Genomic DNA, 27,120 nt, shown 5'->3' with positions numbered 1-27,120 from the left:
TGTTCAGTCCCTGGCAAGAGACACATGTCTGACATACCCCACACTTATCATGTGTCAGTGAGCATCTGCTGAGAGCAATGCCCTTCCCTTGGGTGGAAACCTGTTTGTCAACCCCTTGCAGGCCCAGCCAGCCTAGGTTAATTCTTAATTTATTGACCTGAAATCCAGCATAAAACAAACTTGTTGCATCAGATAACATATATGATTTACATTCTTGATTTAACCTGTGGGATCAAAACAACTGAGATCCGTGTTCCTTTCAGCAACAGTCCTTTTATATTTGCTAATCCGGCAGACATTTAGTTTAGACAACCTTGAAGTTTAATCAGGAGAGCCCATTGACAGGGGCTGTCACTCACAGGTAGCCCAGTGTGGCTGCACACAGATTTTTGACAGGAGTTGCCGTTCACAGGCAATCCAGTTTTGCTGAGAAGGTGTTTTGCTCTTCACATTTCAGGACCTTATAAATTCACAGTGCTTCCTTAGATTAAATGAATGTTAGCGTGAAGCACGATTTTGAGTGCTGGAAATTGTTATGTACAGGCATTTTGAAGTTTCAGCAGCAAAGCAAATGTCATTTACAGGTACATTTTGGAGTTCCACTTGCAAAGCGCTGCTTCTCCCTCTGCACTCTATGTTTACTTGTCCTGGAGCCCACTGGCACTTTTTCTTGAGCGTGTGTTCTGTTCCACCACAAATGCACCATGGGTGGCAGGTTGTGCAGCCATCTTTTTGCATGTTGAAAAAAACACGGTTTTGGAGGTTTTGGCACGCACAGGGGTTTTGCCACCATTTTACTATTTCTCGCACCATAGAAAGCAGAGTGAGGCCACATAGTATAGCAGAGTGGGTTAATACATCCCACAGCATGTGTGACTGTTTGCCGGCGTAATGCATACTGTAATGGGGAGAGTAAGATTGCCAGATGCATACAGCCTAGTAAAAATATTGTGAATATAGAGAAGGTGTGAAATTGATGTCAAAGTAAATTGCCTTACTAAAAACCTAAGAAATTCAGTGAAATAACTTTATGAGGATGTTATGGTTAATCAGACTAATAAAAATATGTGAAATTCAGTGAAAACACATTGTTAAAGTGATACTATGGTTTCAACACAAAATCTAAAACCAAAGAAACTCACCAATTATGGTGAACTATGCAACCGTAACTCACGCCTCCAACATGCACTGAGCATACTAAGCCCCAGGACATTAAAGATCACATCACAAATGGCTTCATCAATGACATCATGGATATCATCACATAACAATACTAATCTGTACCAATCCAGGTGGAAAGTCCTTACAACAGGTTATGTTTAGGTTAATACTACCAAAATATCAAGGATGATGGGTAAGCCTCTCATAAACTGCCCCATGTACTACAAAATGTACTGTTCAAACACAAACTGCCCAATGACATTCTGTTGACAATAGAGCAACCTAAAAAACAAACATAGGCAATGGCTGCAGCATGGACCACAGAAGTAGAGTATTCTTAATCTGATGGAATTGGTCAGTAAAATAATACTTTCACACCAATCAGAACCTTGAATAATGTTAAATTTGGAGCAAGGGCTAAGTATACAAGAATTAGTAGACGTGTGTATGGATTTTGAAAATATTCTTAGAACATTAAGACATACAAATCTAATGCGCAGTCAGGCAACATCTACTAAGGGCGGATACACATACTATGATCAGGGAATGAAACTAAGATTAGAGTCCATAATTTTATAACTACAGTGTTAACATGGCATTAACTGTCTGGGACCTGTCTATTATTCCATGTATGTGCACAATGAGTTCAGACCAAACCCTAAGAAAAGTAACTTAAGAAAATTCCACACGGTTTACGGGTACATATATAGCACCTGTAGAGTATGCCTATCATGTTTCCATTGCAGTACATTCAGGTGAAAACCTCTTCTTCAACTGCTTACTGTGTGTGCAGCACAAAAACAGTGCTAAGTGAAGCATTCCATTGTGCAAGACTACTTGCTCTTCTCAACGAGTAGCAAGTCATCTGATTATTTAATTGAATTGCTACACTCTTGAAATCGCACCATGTTTCGAGTTACTGCTAACACGTATAAGAAAAGTAATAAATAGGTACACTGCAAAATAGTATCTTCCAATCAGAAGGGACCACGGAACATCAACCATCGCCTGCTTGCAACAACCAATTAGAATCAGGCTTACATCGTGGATCGAGGAGCAGCTCGCAGCTCGAGTCGTGTTTTCAGCATTCATCTCTGGAGGGTATTGGCATGCTGCATTTCTCCTGGTGGCACGTACAAGCACAGCACCAAGACCGAGAGACAATACCCACTGGGAAAGTGCTCCGAAAGGACGACTGCCACCTCCAGGAAGACTCGATTTCTCTGATGAATGGGAACACCGAGAAGGCAGCGCTCTGGTTTTCCCTGCATCTTTGAGAACACAGAGATGCTGCAGGCGAAGAGTGTGTCAAGGTGGCGAGCAGAGCCGGAACAGCTGTGTGGGATGCAGTACAGTTCGCGTCCGCAGAGCAGTCCAGCGTTCTAAAATGGTCTTCAAGTTCATGCAATTAGCGGGATTCTTGGCATTGTAATGGAATGCTTTCGCTCGCACACTGGCGTGCTCGCGTGCCGAGGGGGAGTTCTTCAGTAGTGTCCGCGGATGCAGAATTGGAACTCGGGCACCTGGGAAAGACATGAGGAGGTTTGTGTACTGCAAAGTGATTCTTGCCACATCTTTAGTCTGGGTGCTCATGGATGTGTTTTTACTCCTGTACTTCAGCGAATGTAACACATGTGACGACAAAAAGGACAGATCGCTCCTGCCTGCTTTAAGGGGTAAGCTGCATTCTGCATGTTTTATTGATATGGGGAGTTCTGTCAACTGGATGCGATTACTGTTTATGACTATGACACAGTGCCGCATATGCTCCACAGGTGATGTGAGGGCATGTCATGCGTCTGCTAATCAAGTTTAGAACTTTGCAGCTCCAATGCATTTGATGGGCCGTTTACTTTGGAAACGGACATGCTTGCAAGTATTGAGACAAGCGGTCTGTGCATTTCGTGGTTTTTCGAAAGAAACGCACGTGTTGTTGAACAGCGTTACATTTATAATAAAGACATTTTGCGGTAAGAGCTGTTAATGTTTAGTATCTTGATATATGTATGTGGAGTAACCAATAATTGTCTACAACGAAGCCTCAACCTAACTACTAAACATCGTTGGTGTTGTGCCCCCTTGTGACTGTCTTTTTTTTAATATAATGGTTTTGTATCTTGTTTAATTTCATGCACACTGCATGCCCCAGAATGAATTAATGTGTATAAAGAACTGGCATAGTCACGTGCATGCCAGCTAATTTCACTTGAATGTGTTTATTGCTCTGATGAAACATCTGCATTATGTGGTGTGCTATGTAACATAAGGACTTCCAAAAATGGGTATGAACAAAAATCACAACTTTCATCTTTACAGTTAATTTCCAATTTCTGCAAACCGTTGCAACTACTGACAACACTATTCTTCAGATGCTACATTTATTTAATCTACCAATGTTTTCATGTACATTTTAACACACACACTCGCCCCTATCAGTGAATGAAGAAGTGCCCACACTTGCTGCCCTATTAAGGCACCAGTGTGCTCATAGTTTAGTAGGTGTAAAATGTTGCGTCTATGCTGAATCAAAATGTCAAAGGCTAACTCCTCAGCACTATAATGGTGGTCTGCCAGGCCAGTTTTCCTCTCCTGGCCGGCTATAAAGCATGGATATCATGTGCTTAGGTACCCTTAGGTTGAAGTTCGACAGGACAACAGCTCCCAGGATGCATTGGTTTCTAAGTGAAAGTCCTGAAATGATAAGTGGCATCCTACAGACCTGGAGGCACGTGGTCACCCTGCGCACTTGACAATAATTTGCAAGATCAGAAGAGGAGACTTACAGGTTTCAGAATGGACTATATTGGCTGTTTTTAAAGAGGACTTTACTTCCATGTGCGAAACAGTTGTAACAAGTGTCAGGATGTATATTGTGCGTTATAGGTAGTAGAATGTCAAAATATGGTGGCTTGCTGCCTCAATACCATTTCTGTTGGTGACAGCAATGTGACAAGCTCCACACTTGACAAAGTATTAAACAATAGAAACCTTACACAATATAATAATATAATTCCAATGCATCGAAATTCTTCAATCATAAACCGCTTAGTTCAGTTGCAGTATCAAAGTAACATTATAAGCCACAATAAAAATCATCAATCTCTATCCACAATTTCATTAATATTCACATTTAGATCTTAAAACATCCTTATCCTAAAATGCACTCAACATTTCTTCAGTACACCTTAATGTTGCCATAGTCAAAGACACCGGAATTCCATTTACGATCTGATTCCAGAAATACGCTTGACTATGCTCTCTACGATTATGAAGAAATCTATTAAAATGATTGTGCCTGATTGTAAATGTTTGAGGGCATGATGTTACAAAGCGCTCCAGAGATTTTCAATTGCTCTTTATCGTTACAATATCTGCAGTATCGCTAAGCTCTCTCTGCCCCTTTTCAAGCTCCCTCTACCTCAATTTTTGGCAGGAGATTGAAATGAAATCTTCGAAACTTCATCCTTGGTTTAGGACAGGGGAATCTCTGAAAATGTGGCTCACTTTCATACAGAGGTTTTTCACATGAAAGCACAGTGTGATATAGACATATTTCATATTGACCTCCTGTGTCTTACACCAATCAAATTCCCACAAAGCATTTTTTTAATTTTTTGAGATGCCAATTCTAAGGATTCAACGGATCGCCTTAGAAGATGCTGTTGGTACTCTTGTTCAGAGGAGAATTGCCTAGCATTTCAGTGCTGGGCTGCCCTTGTGGGTGGAACAAAGACTGCAGATATGCACATGGATATGGATATTTCTCCTCTCCGAAGGGTGCAGTGAGCTGAAACATGGTTGCACCTCCCGAGTGGAAGACATTCATTAGAACAGGGTATTTGACCCATGTCCATTCTCAGTAGAGGGGCTCCCACACTCCTTTTCAGTGATGTAATGTCAACTTACATACCTTAACCCATTCTACAAAACAAGGAGACCTCCCATTTCTCATAAGAGCATTCAAGTTAAGAAATAACGATTTCTCCAATGATTTCCATTTCATCTGTGCTCCCATGGATAACAGACCAAATTCATATCAGATAACAAGCTGTAACACAGTTGGACAAGCCCAGGACCCTCCTTTATTTAATTTGTTATTGCTTTTTTTATAACATGCCTAATAACATACCTGAGTTTGGATTCTAAGCACAGATCCGAGATTCAAATCTATGTTGCTCTTCATGGTCTTGCTTCCAAGACCAGCACGTTGCCCCTGTGCTATCCTCCATATTAAACCCTCACAAGGCTGCCAATCCGTCTTCTGATTGCAAGATAGAAGGTCTGTATCCTATAAAAAGGCTGGAATCACTTTTTCGCTATAATAATTTGCCAACTGCAACATTAAAAATGTACCATACTTAAAATGTAGCGTTTTCAATTGGGCTATCAAAGTCCCACATTTCCTTGCAGACATTCCAAATGCTGCTTTTTCCACCGATTGTTATATACTGTAAAGCCCAGGTACATATACCCATGAACCCCACCCAGCTTTGCCCCCTTAATTTTCCAAACAAACACGTTATAATTGTCAAAATATACTCCTGGTGTCCACTTCATTCCGAATTAAAAAGTTAAAAACACTCCACTCATTTTATGAAGTGACCTCTCACACATTTAAAGACAGGCATGTTTCTGCGTAGCTGTCACTCGGACCATGTCAAGTGTGACACCTTGAGCATACTCTTGACTCTTCACTTTTGCATGTTGGTACTTGTAGTTACATACTTATGAAGGGAAAACGGGACTACAAGTCCAAGCATGCAACTCAAAAGCCACAACAGACTGGGTGTCACACATGACAATTGGCCTCGCGAGATTATGTTTGTGTTTTGTAGTTCATCTTTTGAAGATTTAATATAGTGGTGGTGGAAAAAAAATGCAAGTTTGTTAGAAGAAGGGGACAATGTACAGCCCCACAGCCATCATCTGCCTATGGGAAATGAGTTGTGATTACAATAGTTGTGTTCTGTACAATAGTTGTGTTCTGTACCATTTACAGAGCTCTCAAGTTCCCAGCGGTCATGCAGACTGTTTTCCTTTTTTGATTCTGGACTTCTCGTTTTTTCTTCCCCATTTGAAAGCTAATAGAAATACAAGTCCCAGAATTCAATGCAAAAACAAGACTGCATGGCCTTCTCGCGCATGGCCACTGGAAACATGAGATCTCTGAAATGTTGAATATGGGCGCCATAGGGAAATGCACGGTAAATTGGTATTGGAATGACCCCTTACCCCATCCTACACAGAAATTAGCCGTGGCTATGCTTGGAACTTTCACATTGTTCTTAATTTGGTTAAAATTGGCTTATTCAATGGCGTGATGTGCTGCCTTCGACGTTACCTAGTTCCACGTGATGCTTTTTACTGAAATCAAACTTGCTGAGCCTTCCCACTGTTCTAAAACATGAAGTTGAATAGATTGTGACCGTTAAAACATATTCTTTCTCCAAAACCTGGTTGGATGTTTATCGGAGGCTCTTAATGCACCGTGTGTTGTCTTCGCAACGATCTCTAAACTTTGAGCTGCGGGCAGCAAGTGCAGGTTTTAAACCAATTGGCAGGCTGTGGATGGGGCGGAGCGCTTAAGTAAACCAATCAATTATTGGGGGGGGGGGGAGCCCCCTGACTGCTGTCGCCTCAGCGTGCCGCTGGGCTTTACATGCCGTAAGCTGCTTGTGGCCGCTATAATCCTTGCGCGCGGATTCCGGCTCTGCTAGGGCTATGAACCGTCGAAAACACAGAACTGTAATTTAAAGTCGTGGGGCGTGACGCCCTTCATGCAAATTAACATAAAACAGAAAATTGACCTGCTACCAAATCGCCCGAAATGTACATTCGGGGCTATGATTTGAGCCGCACCTGAAACCTGATAAGGGATTTGATTGTACTTGTTTCCAGTTTGAACTGGCTGTCACCTTCTGCGAGTCCGCCTTCATATCATTATTAATGTCCTGCTGTTGTTTGGAGAGTGGTGTTAACATTTACTGCTAAGTTCGTGTTTGATGGCAAGTCCCTTCTCTTTCATGGCAAAGTTGCACTGCTACTCTCTCTTCACAAAGACAAAACTGCGTTTGCTTCTCTGGCCGCATGACTACAGGTGCATGCACAGGTGTTGCACGCAGGTCACAGATCACCTAGTATCAGCTGACATTTGAGCACTCATTACTGTTACCAGCTGAGCGGTAAAGTGCGCATTCTTGCTTTGAGTAGGACACTGCTAATCAACAGAGCACGATCAAAACACACGAGGATGTCAGTTTAACGTCCCCACAATAACCGCCACCGAATCCCACTTTTTTAGCTCAAAAGCTGCAGCAACGCATCCACCAACATGTTGTTACACAAAGTGCACCCACATGCAACATTTAAGTGGTCGCACGAGGCCCACCCTAAGTGTTCATTGGACCTTGCTTCGCAACAGTAGGAGTGTGCCAGGGCACCACCGAAATATGTCGCTTCTGATTGACTGCCCTGTGCTGGGGTGACTGTGTGAGTGAAACATTTGGATGGGTAAACGCAGAAGTCTAGGTTTATGGGCAAGCTTACGAAATACAGTCATCCATTTCCTTAGTTTCCATGGAAACAGGCTAGTCTGTAAAACACTGCATAGTCGATGCTCTGGTACGCTACCAATGATTAGGAATTTAGCGGTGGGCTGTAGGCTATGCATTATTACTGACACCCAGCCAGACGGTCTACCTGCAGTGCCCAACGCGTCATTTTCTATGTTAAGTTTTATAAACCTTGGGTATTGAATCCTGTTCGAAAAGCCAGCCATCCCAGTTTCCGTTTGCGCTCTTAACTGGTCCATGCGGTTTTCACTGAGGCACGCTGAATACTCAACCCTTTGAGAAATGCTTCCTGCAACGTGTTCTTAAAATAAGCATTTGCAGCTTGCCGTGATTCCAATACGTCGAAAGTAATGATGTATGCAGCATAGCAACTGACTATTAGAGTGCCAGCTTCTTTACTATAATTAATAAACGCACCCGGGAGACACTTTTGCATTAAATTCCACAGTGTATCTTATTTTCTAGACATGTATATGCTTCTAGTGTAAGTTACTTAAAATGTTGAATTATCTGATTACTTACCAATACGCTTCATTACTCCTACCCCTGTTCTTCCTCGTCGCAGTACTCCCAACATGACAAGTTGCATTAGTTGCTTTCTAGAGTAAGGGAGGACGTGGAGGTAATGTTCAGGGCCAATCTACATGTAGCTGAGAATGGCTTGCCCACATCTGCAGAATATAACGTCTGGTCTCTTGTAATGTTAAGTGTAGCTCGATTTACTTGTGTTTTAATATGCGTTATTATTTATACGCCTCCACGCAGTTATATATTTTATAAGTTTATGGATATTTATTCTGAAAGGATTGACATTCCCAACTTGGTGTGCCTTCCAGTGGACCCTTGTTGGTATGAGTGGAATAAGTAGCTCCCATTCACTGTGGTCATTCTCTCTATAGATGCTATATGATCGATGCTATAGACGTATTGAACACTTATATGTTATCATAACACATGAATGCAAAGAAGGAGATCTTTCGCAGATGTGATGTGCATCATCATAGAGTATTTTGTGGCATATTTACCAGGGTGGAAAGTGTCTTTGGTAACTGGACACACTACTTAATGGGATTTATAAACCTGTTCAGACTTGTAGGTAAAATGAGATTGAAGGTTTTCTTTGACTTGCAACAATTGGAGGAAGATGCATCGGTTACTTGTGATTATTTAGAAATGGGACCCAAAAACACATTTAGTGCACAAGTCAACAACCTAGAAATTGACATGTTTGAGACCAAGATGACTAAAGACTTCCGGGCCATCAATTATGAGATCATCAAACACAACAATATCAGAAGGTAACAAAGACGACTAATTAAAGATTTGGCAGATGGCTACTGAAGGCACCCATATAGCACGAGTCTCAGTAAGATGCAAAACAACAAGATAATACACCCCTCCAGGGAATGAGTCCAGGAGATGAGTTGCAACGATAACAAAGTTTATATGATAACAAAAATTGCTAGCAAAGAACTCTGCTGCCCGAGAGCACTCTGCTGAAACATTACATGGGCAGCACATTAAAAGGGCACACAGCATCAATGATGATGACATACATATAGTAAGGATTGTTGCAGCGGATTGGTGTGAGAGCCATAGAGTAGTTGGCACTATAACAGATGCCATGCGCAAATTGGCTGCCGCCTCTCAGACGCTCTTGACACACTTGGGTCAGCTGGACTCATCTCCACAGTGTGAAGGTCAGGTCGACGATGATACATAGCTGGCTAACTAAGCTAAACAACAGGAACTGATAATACACAAGTAATGGCACACATAAAATCATTACATGAATAGGGGTACTTGGGGCAAATGGGTTCATATATTGGCATTGTAACCTCTTCATTCCGGGTTCTCTTTGACACTACAATCCCCGCACCCCAGTGCCCACCCCAGGGGTTTGATCTGCCTTGCTTGGATCCTCATGATATTGGTAGACGTGTGTTGCTTTTGGGAGGATATACTTCTGTCTGGGATTAGGCATGTGGTGGATGTTCTGGAATGGTCCACGTGAGGAGGTCAGATGTGTATCAGCATGAAAGGAACTGGGGGTTGGGGCTGTTGGAACCTGACAGGGTGGGGTTGAGAGGGCACAGGCAGTTTAGTGGAGATAAATGGGCCCTTGGGCTTGTGACTTGTCACAGTCTAACACTTTCCACAGAGCACATTCTTTCGGGAATGATATTACAGAATTGTATCAAGGCATGGCTGGTCTTCCGTGAGAACAGGGCTTGCACGGAGCTGGCAGAGGGAGGCAATGGTGTGTGCTTGTTGTGCAAGGTGCTGGGGATGGGGGAGCTGCATTTTCTACAGCGAGATGGATTTTCAGGCCTAGTAAGAACAATGGTGTCTGGCCTAGTCCAAAATGGTGTCTATCTACAGAGATAGAAGCTATATTATATGTGCTATTTGCTATCAGGTTTTGTACAAATAAATGCCAGGGTCGTGGCTCTGCCTACCCCCTTGGATAATACATCGATTATTCACCTGGAGTGATGCCAGGGGCATGGGGAGGATAACTTCCCGCCCTACATTCCCCCTTTCGTTACTCCTAAAGTAACAAATACCCTCCTAAGCTCTTCTAACAGCTTCGTCCCAGGCAGGGCTACCTTTGGTAGGCATCCATGCTCTACACACACTTCTCAAACACTCTCCATGCCTTGCATATTCTTCGGGAGTACAGGTCATGTATATACACCCTCCATCACCCGCACCTCCTTATAATTTTCAAGATCATCGGGTTGTGCAAAGATGGTGTGATAGTAATTATCAACCTCATCCCCAGTGTGATATATAGCCACCATGCAGTATTTGGGCTCATCATTTTCGCAAGTCTGCACCTAGTGTCATGAGGCCCATTGTTATTAATATTTCTATTACCAATGGTCACCATCATCATCGCACTACCAGGAACAGATTTTGTACAGCTTCAAGCCCCTAACTGGCACACACAGAAGATCAGCAGGGAGAACACAATGATGGGAATCAGCATCTTCATTATTGTACCAAGCCAGAAGGGCACCCAGCCAGTCACTGTCCTAAACGCCTCCTTCTTTTTTTATTTTTACACCAAGTTCATGCACTGCTGCGATCACATGTGATGATGTCCCGTTCAGAAGAAGGTACGAATGTGCAACATGAACTCCTGATTTTCTTGCAAACACTGCCCTCCCTTGCTGTGAGGAGGTCCAACACATAACGATTCTGCATTGTCAGTTTGAGTGCTCTGAGTTCTACCTTGATGACATTGAAGCCCTCCTCTGAGTCGTTCGCCAGCTGTATCAGCTGCCATCTGATGATTTGCAGCTACTTTGCATTTGCTCTTGTTTGGATACTGGGCACAAGTGATGCAATAAATGTCTCTGCTGAGTTGAAAAGTTTATATTTGTCGGGGATCTGTGCAAGGAGGTCAGATGATTCTTGAGACATAGTTCGATGCTCGTTTCCTTCGGGACAACTGATCTTGTTGTCCTTCCTCAGACAGTATGCGAAAAATGGGGGGTGATGGTTCGGTTGGCCGCGATTCCAGTTGCTGTCCATTAGTCATCACTCCCCCTTTACATGTTCTTCTTGTATTACCAGCAGTGTGGAATGCAGCCTTGCCAGAGCACAGTAGCCCCTACTGGATGGTTGAAGGTGCAAGTATGTATGTTTGCTGCACACCCAGTAATAGTCCATTAGTGCTGCAGTGCCTTTTCGTAGATCAGGAATGATGAGGGTTTTGTTGCAATGCGTGTTAGAACCCATTGGCACTTTCCCTTCTCAATAAACACAAAGTTTGTAATTTTTTTCATGTTGGACCTTGATTGGTTTTTTGAGAGCAGTGACCCATGTGAGTTTTGTGATATGCTCAGTCTGTGTTTGCGCACATGTGCTTTCCATCCATTCTAGTCTTTCATCCGCAGGAAACGTAGTCCTTCAGCTTTGCACATGAATTTGATTCTCACCATTTATTTTTTGTGAATGTCGTTCCCTCTATGTCCAGGAAAGGTTCTTTGAAACACTTTGCAACTTGTAATCCCTTTTTGCAGATGTTCTCATTGGTCGGAAGAAGCTTCATTCTTACTCTTTGTGCCTGGAAGGCACTCTTTATCCTGCATAGTGTGAGATGAAGGAGGCATTGTGCTTCTACTGGAGAGGCTTCTGGAGGCATTAGGACCTTGGGCGTCCCAGTCGCGTGCGGTATCAAGGAACACACATAGCAACTACCATGTGTTGTCTGTCTCCCTGAGGCATTTATATCCAAATACCATTTGTTAGACTGTCCCAGATGCCAGAGGTCCTCCACTTTATAGACTAACCCCGAACAATGCTAGGCATTATACTTATACAAAAGTGTTTGCCTTTTCTTTCTACTGTTATGCAAGAGAGATTCCGGATTCCCTATTGACCCTTTACACAATCTATCTGTGATGCATAAGGACTTCTGTACATTCATGGTTTTCAAACGCTACATTAAAGAAATGCCAGCATCTATGTTTACATCTGTATCTGTATTCAACTGCCAGTATGTCATAGTGGGGGAAACACTTGGTATTATATGAGGGACTGCAGTAGGGAACATAGTATACACTTCATTAAGCTGTGATATAGATATTATGTTAGGTTGTGAAGTAGCTTGCAGTACTGTAAACATGGTAGGGGCAACATCGTGGCATTTTCTGTGTCAAGTACATTTTTACTTTAATGATATACTAATAATCCGAACTCTGGGGTCACTCTTGTCCTATTTCTGTGATGGATCATCAAGTTTAAAAGCGTTTTGTTATCCCACGTTAGTTTAACTCCCCCTTCTTTTATATGGGTCCCCCAGATAAAAGATGCTGACCAATAAATGCCCAGACCAATCATTACTACTGAAAACGCAATTGCCACAAAATTAACGCCACAGTCATAGCTATATGCTTTAGTAGCGCAAATTCTATTCCTACTATCTGAGTTATTTGTTTCATTCAGTGGTGTTAGCTCCAACATCATTGCACCTATGGAAAATAATAAAACGGGGCAAACATTAATAAAGTTTTAGACGGGAGCAGACAAACGGGTGAAAAAGAGGAGCATGAGATGTAGGAAGTGCACTATAGGGAGAGTTAGAGAGGGGGGAGAGAGATACTTATTATATACTTTTTTTTTTTATTAAACAGTAGTTTTGGTCGCGAAAAAATCCGAGACCTTTCAACTTAAAACATACAAAATTAAATAATTTAATACAGTACATACAATAAATAAATATTTACATCTGAAATTAAGACGTAGCTCATTCTAAAATTTAAACAAGGATTTACAACAAACTCAAAACAATCATCGTTTTGGCACTGTGTACTTTGGGATTTTTAGATGATGCAAGTAATTTACAACAGCATATCGTACTGCTTTTCTTTTACTATGGAATAAAAGGTTCCATAGTTCTTTTGAGGTCAAGACCTGTTGGTCAGTAAATAAAGGTTTGAAATGAACACAACGGGCTGCTAGCAATTTATCACATTCTGAACATAAATGCTCAAGAGTTTCAGCCTGTTGCTTACAGAACCGACAAGGCAGAGAAATATCAATATTGCTATGTCTGTTCATCACATCGTTTGTTAACCACAGATTTAGCCTGAATCTCATAAAGCCATTTCGATGGCTAGGGCTGGGAGACCTCACCATATATTCAGCCACAGTGTTGTAACACTTAGGTCCAAATGGATAGGCCTCTAAGTTTTTATAATTGGCACATGCAAGATGTGTATGGATCCAGTCTGCTTCCCAGATTTTTATTTTTGCTTTATTTGGATTCTCCATTAGCAAGGTTGAATCTATCTGGGCTTTTTCTAGAATGGACTGGATTTTTGAGCGCCATACTTTCGGAAAGGTATCCATAGAACTCATTAAGTATGTGGAAATGATATTGGTGATCCCTTTGGTGAATTGGTTCAGTAAGCATTTGCGGTATAATGCACACAATTTCCATTTGTAGACCGCATAGACTGAGATTAGGCCCAACTCATATCTTAAAAGTGGTAACGGTTGTGAGTTTGGCAAATTTAAAACTTGCCTCCAAAATCGCCCTTCCCTGAGAGCCCAGTAGGAGTATGACATTATTTTCTGGGTCTCTGCACTATAAAGAATAACAGGCACCACTTTTAATTTGAAGTAAGTGAGTATTGGTAAAAAGGAGAATTTACAATATCTCGCTTTGATGATGCAAGCTTGCGAGATGGACATTTGTAATTTGTGAAGCCCTTTTTCGTTGTACTGGTCAGGGGCACACTGGTTGGAAATAATCATACCCAAGTACACATAAGCATTGGTAACAGTAATCTTGCAGTTTTGGAGAGGCCAATGGAGCTGGGCAAGACTTTGTTTCCTAGTACCAAATTGAATGACATTTGACTTTGCAATATTGATGGTTATGCCGTTGTCTTTGGTATAAATGTCCAGGGCACCTAAGAGATGTCGCAAACCTCTTGGTGTATGCGACATTAGGACCATGTCATCGGCATATAATAACCACTGTATCTGAACCCCCATGATTTTCGGAGAGTCAGATATCAGTTTAGCAAAGGTTTGGTTAATGTCAGAGACAAAGAAGTTAAATAAGGCTGAAGCTAATAAGCAACCTTGTTTCAGACCTCTGGCGGTTACAATCGGAGGTGTTAATAATCCGCCATTGGTTAATCTGACCTGGATCGATGTATTAGTGTGCAATTGAATGATCGATTTCAGAATGTTCCATGGGCAGTTAGCATCAGCCAATTTCTTGTACAAAAGCTCTCCTGGAACAGCATCAAAAGCCATTTGAAAATCAATAAAGGCGAGATACAGGGGCTGTTTCCATTGATAGGCTCTCTGAATGAGGCTTGATAATGTGATGATGTTTACTCCAGTGCCTATACCCTGCAAGAACCCTGTTTGAAAAGGGTCTCGAAGGTTTTTATCCTATAACCAAGTATTACATTTCTTTAAAAGCAGCCTGGCAAATAATTTACCCGGACAGTCCAATAACGCTATTGGTCTGTAAGACCTTGGATTCTCATGATTACCTTTTTTAAAGATTGGAAGGATAATGGATTTTTTCCAGGTCTCTGGAATAAGGCCAGATTTAAAAACTTGGATAAAGATACGATGGAGAATACCTAGCCACTCATTAATATACATTTTCAACATAACATTGTGCAGGCCATCAGGACCTATTGCACGAGAGGAGCTCAGTTTTGTGATACAGAGTTTAATGTCATCAATGTCAAATGGGAATTCTCCAGGTCTGTACTCAAATGGAAACATAATCGCAAATCAGAAAAGGGAGAGAGCTATAGTTTGTGAAAATACATCTGCCATGTCTCAGATGATATCGAGTTTATCTGGGCAACGAGTTGAGGAGTGTCAGATGTGTAATTGAGTAGGGCCCATATACCGGCAATAGATTTTGATACAAGTTGCTTCAGCATGGATGCCCCCTCCTGTTCATAAATATTGGCTCTTCTTATTTTGAGCCATTTTTTGTATGTCTGCTTTGCTGATCTGATTTTTTTGGCAGTGTCTATTTCATTCGACTTTAATAGCTGTCGAATTTCATGTCTTAGCTCCGCTTTTTGATATTTTATTTCCGAATCATAGACATGAGTATGTCGTTGTTTAATCCTCCCGTTACCATTATCAACTCGGGTAAACATCTGCATGGCAATTGTATAATCTTTAGCCAGTTAACCATGGCTCTGATACATTTCCTTTAGATTGTAATCTAGGTGCCTTAATTTCTCTCTGTCCCAATTCAGTCTGTTTCTCCCATGATTCACTATAACATCTGTTATGTTTGTATTCGTCCACTGTATCATTTGAGTTTGGCCAATCTGCAATGACAATTTTAGTTTGTGGTGATCGCTTAGATCTGTCTGAGTAACCTCCAGCTTTTGAACACAATTAAAAACCTTTGCATTAATATAAATGTATTCTATTATGGCATGCTGGGTGCCTCTTTGCCAGGTGGCCTGAGCAGGGCAATCACCCTTCACATTACCATTCAGCATCAGAAAGTTGCTGTCTGCCATAATTGAAGACCATTTCATCTCATCTGCTGTTGGTGCAGGATCTCCCTCTGTAATAAAATGCAGATTAAGATCGCCTAATACTAAAATATACATTAATCCAACCTCAAGGGCCAAAGCATCTAATATTGCCACAAATTGGTTGAAGAAATCCTCTGATCTCAGCGTATTAGAGTACCAATAGATATTAACAATTGCTATTTTTTGATGAATGTTAGAACGTTTTGCCACTTGAAATGATGAAGATGGAGACTTACAAGTGGTCAATTCCAGCCCACATTTCTTTTTCACTGCTATTATTAGCCCACCTTTCGGTCTACCAAAGGCGCCTTTTTGTGCTGGTGTACACAATATGATGTGTGAGTCCCAAATTGGCGGCAATAGGAGCCAGGTTTCCTGGAGGGCAACAACATCAAAGTCAACCAGATCCCCAATAGTGGTGGAATTAAGGTGGCTGTGCCCTCAGGTGTTCCAGGAGACCACACTTAAGGTTTTTATCTCTGAGCATAGTTATGCAGGCCTAACATGATCTGCCAACTCTTGGTGGAGTGTACTGCTGCAAGCAGATGTAAAAATTCGAGACATATGACACTGTAAAGTGGAGGAACCGGATATCTTGTGTTAAACTAAACCCTAGATCAAACAGAACCATTCTGGCCTGCCACAGGGTCTCAGCCACCACAGATGATCGAATGTATAATCGAGCTATAGACCGATCAGTGTGATTTATAAACTCGATCTGCTCAATATCCAATGATGATATAGCGGATAGAGCAGGAATTTCTCCACAGATGTTCAAAATGCTAGACCGGTTGAGATCATAGGACTTGAATGGTGAGTCTCGACATTTAATAATAAAGCAGTGATGAGAATGCTCTTGTTTAGCCTTAGTCTGGGCGGATCGTTCTCTTGTGGGCATTGATGACCTTGACGAGGAACGGGCCCGCCTTTCTTGGTAGGTGGACGTGAATACTTGGGGCCCCTTTAATAAGGGCTTGAGTGAAGGAAACCTTTTTTCTGTCATTATGAATTGATTAGGCTCATTTGACTGCTGGATGAAGGCTTCAATGGATGCTTTAATTTCATCCCGATCTCTTGTCGGGAGGCTAGGGCCAAATGAGATGGTGGGGCCGGAAGAGGAGACGGTAATGATTGTGCATGTTTCGCCTGGGGATGTGCACTGGAATTCCGTGCCAGGTACGCCTCAACTGAGGCCCTAATTTCATCCTGTAATGTATTTGTGGGGCAATCACCTTTTATAAGGGCGTCAGTGGACACTGAACTCTGAACTGTATGGACCGGCACTTGTGGCCCTTGTGATGAATTGGATTGTAAAAGCTGTACATCAGCTTGGCCACCCACAGTCATTGATTGATGAATGTCACATTGTTCCTTCCTTCCCGTCTTCGGGGACTTATTTGGTAGGAGCTTCAAGTATGAATCAATAGATTTCTGTATCTGTGTCTGAATTGCAACCAGGATAGGTACGCTCTGAGCAGTGGGAATATGAGTCTGAGACTTAATTAAAGGTATTGTAGCGATTGCAGAAGACACTGTGGAAGGAGTTTCTATGGCTTTCAAATACGGGACTCGTTGTTCATTACTGGATTCTACCATCTGCACTATATCGTCCAATGGTTTATGTGGCACTATTGTCACCGCCATTGGAACTGCATCTGGGACATGAGGACTAGGGTCAGACAATGATACATGTGCCTGATCCAAGGACGAGTCCATTAGATTTTTCCGTTTTGACCCTACTGTTGGTTTCGGGGTCGGTATTTTGGATTTACCATATTGCACTTTCCTTTTTTTACTTGGACGTGAAGTACTGGATTTAGCACCTGGCGTGCTAAATACCTCAAATACATTTTTTGGGTCTGGCATTTGAGAGAGCTGATTTTTCTTCAAATTGGTAGCCACTTCAGAAAAGGCTGCAGTGGTGGACCTAACTGGGGCCACCACAGCGGCAGTAACCATGTCCTCAGGGGTCTTTGAAGTGTTAATAGTAGAACTGATTTCCCCCATGGCGGTGGGAAATAGATCTCTCACCGACACACTAGGTAAGTTGGTTTGTGTAATCAACTGTTCAACAACAATGGCAGAGGGGTCAGTTTCAGATGTTTGCATGTGTGCTTTTTGTGTAAGTTTGGGGGTCAAAAGTTCACTGACTTGAGAGGGTGGTGTCAGTTGGACCTTAATTTTTGCATGCAGTAATAGCAATTGTTCTAGACAGGCAGTCTGTTTAGAAACTTTCGAGTCCAAACCTTCGTATAATTTAGCCACAGCTAGCAAGGCTGTGTTTATGGCAGCCAACGTATTGGTCAGGGCCGTATATACAATACATATTATATTATAGCATTTCATGTTTCTTCATATATTTACATATTCTGCTGTATTTTTCATATGCCCAGTAATCATTTGAGGTACTGCAGTATTTCGCTCATTGTTGTTCAGTGTTTCTGGTGCTACACTGTCGTTTGCTTTTCTGACATCGGAGAGGTAGGTCCAGTACTTTAAACCCTTTACTTTTACAGCTAGGGTGGCACAATAGATCACCTCATAGGGTCAGTGGAATCTCGGGGAGTTCCATTTCTAGACAAAACTCCTTGCATACACTAGCTCACCAGGCATTAGCGGTTGAGCTGGGCTGTCTGATGCTGCTCTGGTTGTATCTGTCTCACTGTCTCTTGTGAAGGGAGGGGCAATCTGTTTGGCAGTACATCTTACTGCACGTGTGAGCTGTGTCAAATATCCCTTAACGTCCTCTCCTAGTACAGTTGCTGTTCTGTGAGCATCCAATACACTCCTTACTGGTGACACTGGCATTTGCATGCGTCTGCTAGTTACTATCTTGTGAGGGGACAGGTGGTGATCCTTGCTGGGCTGGTTGCAGAGTTGGAAAAGGGCCAAAGGCAGGCAATACACCCAATTCTTTTTTAGAGAGTGACATATTTTGGACAATCTACTCTTTAGGAGGCCGTTGATTTTCTCGACAAGTCTGTTTGCTTGTCGGTGATACATTGAGCACATTTTGTGTTTTATTCTTAGCAGGGATATCACTTCTTTGAACAGGTCATTGACAAAATGTGTGCTGTTATCTGATCTTATTATGTCACATATTCCCCATCTGGGAAAACCTTCTCTATCTAAGAATTTAGCAGCACACTTTGCATCAGGGTGGATGCAGGGTCCTGCTTCCACCCATCGAGAAAATGGACATAACGCCACAATTGGATATCGTGCACCGTTGCACCTCTCACCCATGTCTGCATGATCAATGTGCAGTAGTGAGAGAGGGTTTTATGCGGTGTCCGGTGAATCAGACTTTCTACAACGTTCTACAAAGAGAAGTCCTCTTTCCATCTCTCCGCCCGCTAGCTCCAGCAAGGGTCAAAACCCCTGTCCTGACGCGGAGCGTAGCAGGAGTGTGAGAGTGTTTGGTGTCGGGGGAAGAAGGAAGTGTCCGGATCCGAAAAAATCCATCGCTACCAAGACCTCAGGAAAGATTGACCACAAGGCTGCTTTGTGTGACCTGTCTGCGGAGGAAAAGCAGTAAGTGTTCACTGCTGCGATATTCTTTCCCGCTGGCCCGAACACTGGGGTAGGCTCGCAAGCTCCACAGAGTACTTAAGGATTCTAAAAGATTATAAAAGACACAACAAACACAGTGCTCAGTTTTATCCGCTCTGCTTCTTATAGCGATTTTAAAACGTTACAGTGCTATAACTGAATTCATACTTTTATTAGCCTCACCTCTTCTATTATGAAGCAAAAACTATTAAAATGCACAGGACTGAGAAGCCAAGTGGTTCTTAAAGGGAAAAGATCCTGCAGCCCACACTGAACTAAGAAAATACAACATGATGGACCTAGAAGAAAGGAAAAAGTGAATGCAGTAACAGCAACCTCAATCTAGAACTACAACAACCAAACAAAAATATTGAGTTTTTTTCAGGCATGGTGGAACAGAAAGGCATGGTCCAGGGGATATCAGATAAGATAAATATGTTGCCTTAGATGACAAGAGCAGACCTGAATAAAAAATATTGAAGTGTTTGATAACAGCAGAGATTGTCACAAGCAAATCTCCCAGAATGACTGCTCCCTTGATAACAATGGTTCTTTATTGAAGCTCTGCAATACTATTAGCAGAAACCCATTTGGTCCCTGTAGTACAATGACCAAGAGGGACAGTCAGTATAGTAATCTATCCGCGACTCCCAATTTGGAAATTGTAAATACTTACATAACATTTCAACAACCTCGTAGACAGAGCAAATCATTTGATGGTGAGACCAGAGAATTACCCCACATCCATGAAATACCAGGAGCCGAGGACCTGTTATCTACATTATCTGCCAAAGTAGAAGCTTTGCACAATCTATGTTTGGCAATTGCGTCAGACCAGAAAAGACTTTATTCTTTGGTGACTGGTAATGAATAAAGATGACACTATGCAAATTAAACCTCAGCATGCTAACTTAGTTCCGTCCTACCAATATAAGTCCATGTTAAATAAAGCAACAAAAACATGAAAGACTGAGGACCCAAGAAGAGCCCATAATGGTTCTTGATGATACAAACAACTCATGGAGCATGCAAGACGCTGTCAATATTGCAGCAGTGTCGGATGAAGATGCCATAGATTAACTATGTGCAGACATTTCAATGATTGAAGCGGTGTCTCCAACTATGGCAGTTAATAATGACCAGCAAAGTGAATCTGCACATCAATTTGAGCTAAAATGACATAAGCCCAAAAGAAACAAACAAACGATTCAAGCTATGAGGCAAAACAGACAGTCCAAAGGCCCCAGGGGTAATCTCCTAGCATACATCCTGATGGATCTAAGAGAACTTTAAGTTTAAATTGACCCCTTGATAAATGGGTCCACTTTCAAAATCCAAGTCCAACTATAGCTGGATTTGTTGGCCCTCCAACTGTGGCTAAAACAAACAGCAAGATTGCTTGATCACCCAAAGGTTCTCTGGTAAAGAACAATTGAACTATCAAGTATGATGAACCCGCTGATCCCAAAACTGTTCAGACCAATATTGGAAGCAAATCCAGATGGATTTCTAAAGTGCTTCCACCAACAGCATTGCCAATATTGAGAGATAGAGAACTAGTTAACAATATCCAGCATGTGAACACCGGTCAAGTGATGATGCCTGTACCTAAGAAACCAATATTATCATGAGAGATGCATGGATCAATGAAATTGGGACTGTCAGTGAGATTAGATGAAATCACTACGACTGATGCAAGCCCGTTTCTAAACCAGTCAACTCTCCTACGTCTATGGTCCACTATGCCATGGTTGGATACAATATCTAGTAAATGCATTGCTCAGATAGAACTTCCAAAGATGGGAAGTAAAACTAATTGGGTTTTGATTTTTTTCATATCCCTTATCGCAGTGTCGTTACTTTGGGCCAATGCACAAGCTCTACTAAATGAGGGTCTCAGGTTGACTGTATGCAAGGAGCAAACTGTGCATAACACTCAGCAAGGTGAATTAAAACCTATAGGTACCAGCCCGATATACCAATCTATGACATGATATGATATGATAGTTTATTTATATAGCGCCTATACACAATGTGTTTCAAAGCGCTTCAAGGAGGGAGGGGACAAAGGAAAATACAGTTACATTCCGCAAAAGTCCTTGAAACAATACAGAATGTGAAAATAACTATCATAATAGGCCTGCCGACATTTCTGATAGTGCAAGTGCATAGAAACAAGTAAGGCAAGAGGTAGTGGAAAAGAAGGAGAACAAAGCAAGCAGTAACATTACTATATCTGACGACAATTTACGCAGTGCAGGTGGTAACAAGAGGCGGGTGGGAGGGGGGCAAGGGGACGGAGGGGGGAGGGAGAACAAGGCACGCTACTGAGCAAAAATGTCGGTGACAAATTTGAAAAGCAGGGGGGGGAAGGGAGAGAACAAGAGGGGGGGGAGGGGGACAGACAAGCTGCTATCAAGAGTCACGGAACAGATGATAGGAGTAAGTGCTAAGAGGGGGACGACTGAGAGGAGGGAAAATATAGAAGGGGGGAGTAAGAAGGAAGTGGAAGAGGATGGAAGTGAGGAGGGGGAAGGGAAGGGGGCAGGAAGGGGGGTGAAATGCAGAGCAAAAGAGGGGGGGCAAGCAGGGTGAGGGTACACAGACACTCAAGGAGGGGCGGGGGGGCGCACAGACACTACGGCGGGGCGGGGGCACACAGGCACTCGGGGTGGGGGGGCACACAGACCCTCAAGGAGGGGTGGGGGGGGCACACAGACACTCACGGCGGGGCAGGGGGGCACACCGACACTCAAGGAGGGGCAGGGGGGCACACCGACCCTCACGGAGGGGCAGGGGGGCGCACAGACACTACGGCGGGGCGGGGGGCACACAGGCACTCACGGTGGGGCGGGGGGGCACACAGACACTCACAGAGGGGCGGGGGGGCACACAGACACTCACGGAGGGGCAGGGGGGCACACAGACACTCACAGAGGGGCAGGGGGGTGCACAGACACTCAAGGCGGGGCGAGGGGGGGCGCACAGACACTCACGGAGGGGCTGGCAATCCGGCGTACCGCGGTGGACAGCGGTAGACAGGGCCTTAGGAGTGGGCCTTGTGAGGAGGGCCGGCCAAGCCTGCCGGCCTCCTCATTGGCCCAGATGTAGTGGGCCAGGGCCAATCCCAGGCCACCAGCAGCAGGATGGAAGGCACTCCGGTGCCCAACAAAGAAAGAAAGAGCCATCTTGGAATGGCCGTGCCTCGAGAACCCAGTGAGGCAAAAACACACAACAGCACACAGAGCATGCCAGCAATCTGCAATTTAAAGCCAAGAAAGTACATGTGGCTGATGGCAAAGTCACGTAGTCAAATTAGCAAATGCTATAAGTATGCTGTTGTGCCATCATACGCCGATACAATAAGCCCAGGGGGGCTTACCTGCAGTTCCGAAAATGCACCGTGTGCATTGCAGGGCCTCAGGATGGAAGAGGGGAGGCATCCAGGTCACAGCTCCGGTCGCCGTAGATGGAATCCGATTGACATCAACATGTTACTGAGAGAGGATTCTAAATTATCAAATTGACCCCTAAATATTGCTAGCTGGAACATGAGAGCGTACACCCATATAATAAATGGGGGCCACTATTTGACCCAGCTACAAGCCTTTGATATCTTTATGATTTAAGAACTATGGCTAGACTGCCCCTTAAGTATTGAAGGCTACCATATTTATCAAGTACTAGCAACTAAAAAAAGGTAAAAAAGGCAGACCCTATGGTGGACTGGTAATGGGGGTAAAACACAAATTTGCTTCCAAACGTGTGTTGTCTGATCATGTACCTCATCATCCGGGCATGGATGGCCTCTCACGGTCTATGCCTGAATGATGACAAAACCAAATTCCTCATCCTAGGCACCTCATCCAACATCAAAAAACTAGGCCCCAATTATGACTCCTTCATAATTGACGACAACACCATTATGGTGGCCAAAGTAGTTAAAACCCTCGGCTTCTATAGAGACTCCACACTTACCTTTGGTAAACAAGTGAGTGCTATGGCCTCATCCACCTCTTACACCTGCAAGTTAATTAGAGCAGCCAAGCCATTCCTCTCTCCTAACAACTGCGTCACACTAGCAAGAGTGCTAATCCTGTCGAAACTCGACTACTGCAATGCCTTCTACGTAGGCAGCAACAAACACATCACCGCCAAAATACAGACACTTCAAAATAATGCCTTGAGAGCCGCCCTAAACTTCCCAGAAAATGCCCATATATCAGACCTCAGGAGATCGACTAACTGGCTTTCCGCAAAAGACAAAATTCTCCTTAAAACAGCTTCCCTCTAACACAAATGCCTCAACCAAGCAGCCCTGCAATATCTCATAGACAGATTCACCAAACAGCCTCTCTCCCCTTAAGAAAAGCCAACTCCAACCTTCTACTAGTACCCAGATTTAAACTCACTAAATCTGGTGGGAGTAGCTTTGCTGTCAAAGCAGCACAATGTTGGAACTCCCTTCTCCCTGCCCTAAGGGAAGATCTCCCCTACCGGCAATTCAGATTTAAGTTGATCCAACGGCTAAAAGTACATGATGGCTAACCTCTCCCCACTGACATCTGGGATTTCATGTATATTTTGTATTTCTGTTCTGTTTTACCCATATGTCACTGCTGTCTTATTGTAATTTACTGTATATATTTTGTGACTCATTGATACTATAGGTCTACAGCATTATAACTGTAGATGTACCTCTGTTTTATCTGTAACATGTAACCGAAGCTGAACAATCCTCTTGTTTCCTTCGCACCCGAATACCCCTGGGTCTGGTGCACTATATAAATAAATAATAAAACAAACAAACATGTAAACAGCAACCAACTAGCAGTTGAAATAGAACAAGATAATGCTTGTTCATCATAGAAGTTGTTATTGATAAATGTATATGCGCCACCTAGTATGGAACATCTCGAGGAATTGTACAATGATATTGAAAGTAGTTTGTTAATTAGAAATACATCTCGGAAAATTCAATTGGTAATTGTGGGAGGTGACCTAAATGCAAGGTATTTTGACAATATGGAGGGAGCTGTGTAAAATAATGTTGGAAAAAAATGTATTATTCATCAAGCAAAAAGTAATTTAAAAGGTAATTGATGGGTGTCTTTCCTAAGACAATGGGACTTGTGGATGCTGATTGACAGAACCGTTGGCGATATACCTGGTGCTTACACATGGAAGGTAAATGGGAGGGCTGCTACACTAAACTACCTGTTTGGTAATAATGAATGTCTAGCAAAAACACAGAGATTGGAGATTAAACCCACTATAAATAGTAACCATGATATTCTATCATTAGAAATTAACATCCAAACCTATGATGGTCTTCCAAGTGGATGTAAACGTGAATCATGCAGGTAACGCAGTACGCTGGTCAGGATGTAATCTAGCAAAAATTAACAACATGATATGTGACTCTTACGAAGACATCATGTTGAAAATTAACACACAGAATGTAGATGAAATAGAAAATGTGTTTTATGACATGACATAAAGGAATGTGGGACAAGTATTAATCAGAATTCCGCATAAATATGATAGGGTGATTCGAGATTCTAAACGTGCCATGCGTAAAAAGATACGGAAACTCCATTGTGCAGGGCTGGAAATCGTTGAGATTACCAAATACAAAAAAGTAATCAGATGTAATTATCAGCGATGGCTCAAAGAATGGAAACGTTCCATTTACAACCAAAAATGGTAGCACATGATTGAAATATTAAACGGTAAGAACACTAAGACCATTTGGGCTGAATTATCATGTGCCAGAGAAGAAAGAGCTAAATCTATGTTGAACCCAATTCAACAAAAGGGAATGGGTCACTTACCTCCAAGAGAAATCTGGTACATACCAACAGAATACCAGACTTAAATTGAAGGACGGAGAATGGCCCCTGACATTTAGCGAAGAAACAGTGACATTTGCTATATCAAAATTGAAAATTGTGTGAGCGCCGGTGCGAAATGGTCTTTCAAACGCCATTTGTAAACAAAATCTTGTCCTATGGGCTAAATTGTTGTGTGTGCTGTTCAACAAGTTGTGCCAAACCCAGCATATACCCGAATACTGGCTCCAAGCCATAATTCTACCAGTTTATAAGAAAGGAGCATGTAACATGCCAGCGAATTATAGACTATTATCGCTCCTCTACATTACAGGCATATTTATTTTGTCGTTTTGTCTGTCAAGCATTACAGTCATGGGTAGATAATGCTAAAATCTTACATTTTACCCAAACTGGATTTCGAGCCAGTGCTAATACAACTCATAACCTTAGTATGATCAATTCCATTATCGAGGAAACTCGTCATGAAGCTGGAACTACATTATGTGTAGTCTTCATTGACTTTTCATCTGCTTTCCAGTGTTGATCGCCAGAGACTCTGGAGGAAACTCAAGATCTGGGGATGCCCTTTGTGGCTGGTCGACATCTTGAAGCACCTGCACCAAGACACTCGGGCGCGAGTATGCCTCTCTGAAGCGGGCCACAAATCAACCTCAATCCCAATATATAGAGGAGTGCGTCAAGGTTGTACCTTGGCAGCACTGCTCTATAACTTGTATATGTCAGCTTGCCTGATCAGTTACTTCCTGATGTGGGTTGCTGCCCCAAATGGGGAGGGTTACCCATACCATGTCCACATTATGCAGATGACTTAGTCTTGTTACACATTACATATATAGGAGCAGGAGCATATTTAGGAGCAGAAAATATGCTCGCGACTTTAAAATTAACAAAGTGACAACTAAAATAATGACTATATAATAATGAATAATTTTCGTCTAAAAAGGTGACACATCCTGATTTTGTGTCCAAACTAGTTAAAATAGAATATGTTTGTACCTATCCCTACCTTGGTCTGGATATAAGCAGTAGCGCCACCTATAAAGATATAGTAGATGATAAGAAAAAAAAGCACTAAGATTAACAGATTTAATCGCAAAACTTGCAAGAGACACATCAGGTTTCACGTTCAAGGCTATTATAATACTCTATAAACAATGCTTCTGGCCAAAACTATACTGTACGGTTTAGAAGCATTCTCAATGAGAGATCTGTCTTGGCTAGACATTGTGGAAGGCCAATTCTGGAGATTAATACTTAGACTCAGACCGTCTGTGTTGATTCAATACATAAGACTTGAGCTAGGTTTAACCTCCTTGAAAGGCTCCCTGCTCATAAAAGTGGGGGCTTTTACACTTAAAAATTCATGCTATTCCACACTGCTGTCTTTTGCGACTATTGGATAAAAGCACTAATGTTAAAGATAGCTTCAAGTGGTTGTTGGAGCAGTTATATAAGACGATAGATTGGAATCCCGTTTATACAAAAAAAATACATATGAGATATTGAGACGTATCCTAACTAGGAAAATAAAAACCTGGGATTGAAACTGCAATTATGAACATCTAGAAACCCTCCGTAACTACAAGTATGTAGCTGGAGTGTCACATAGGTATTTGCAGACCAAACAATACCTAAAGAAATGTCCATGTCCGGATGTCAGAGCCTTTCGACTGAAATGGCGTACCAACCAGCTACCATTGTTGGCGATAATTGGCACGCAATTAAAACTCCCTTTGAATGAAAGATATTGTAGAATTTGTATGAAACCCAACAATTTAGAAACACTGTGACATGTACTTTTTTAATTTCTGGCCTTAAGTAATGAATATATAACCATTTTAGGCCATTTAGTACATGAATATGACACCATCAAAAGTGATTTCTTTTTGGATATACTGTCTATACTCAGAATGTCAGAGGGTACACATAGCT

At 42.4% G+C, this 27,120-nt stretch overlaps 1 protein-coding gene across 5 annotated transcripts in view; it reads left to right on the top strand.

Moving 5' to 3' along the window:
* Window positions 1-2,201: 2,201 nt before the first annotated feature.
* The window catches only part of GALNT13 (polypeptide N-acetylgalactosaminyltransferase 13), a 1,280,472-nt gene continuing 1,255,553 nt past the window's right edge, over window positions 2,202-27,120 (top strand). For all 5 annotated transcript variants that reach the window (XM_069616427.1, XM_069616426.1, XM_069616425.1 and 2 more), the window contains exon 1: window positions 2,202-2,837. In XM_069616427.1, coding sequence (XP_069472528.1) covers window positions 2,696-2,837 — 142 coding nt within the window. In that variant the 5' untranslated portion in view covers window positions 2,202-2,695. The remainder of the gene's footprint in view (window positions 2,838-27,120) is intronic.

This window comes from Ambystoma mexicanum, chromosome 9 (genome assembly GCF_040938575.1).
Source record: "Ambystoma mexicanum isolate Mex_15411 chromosome 9, UKY_AmexF1_1, whole genome shotgun sequence".
NCBI lineage: Eukaryota > Metazoa > Chordata > Amphibia > Caudata > Ambystomatidae > Ambystoma > Ambystoma mexicanum.
The sequence above is the reverse complement of the archived record's forward strand: the minus strand, read 5'-3'. Positions and strand labels throughout refer to the sequence as shown.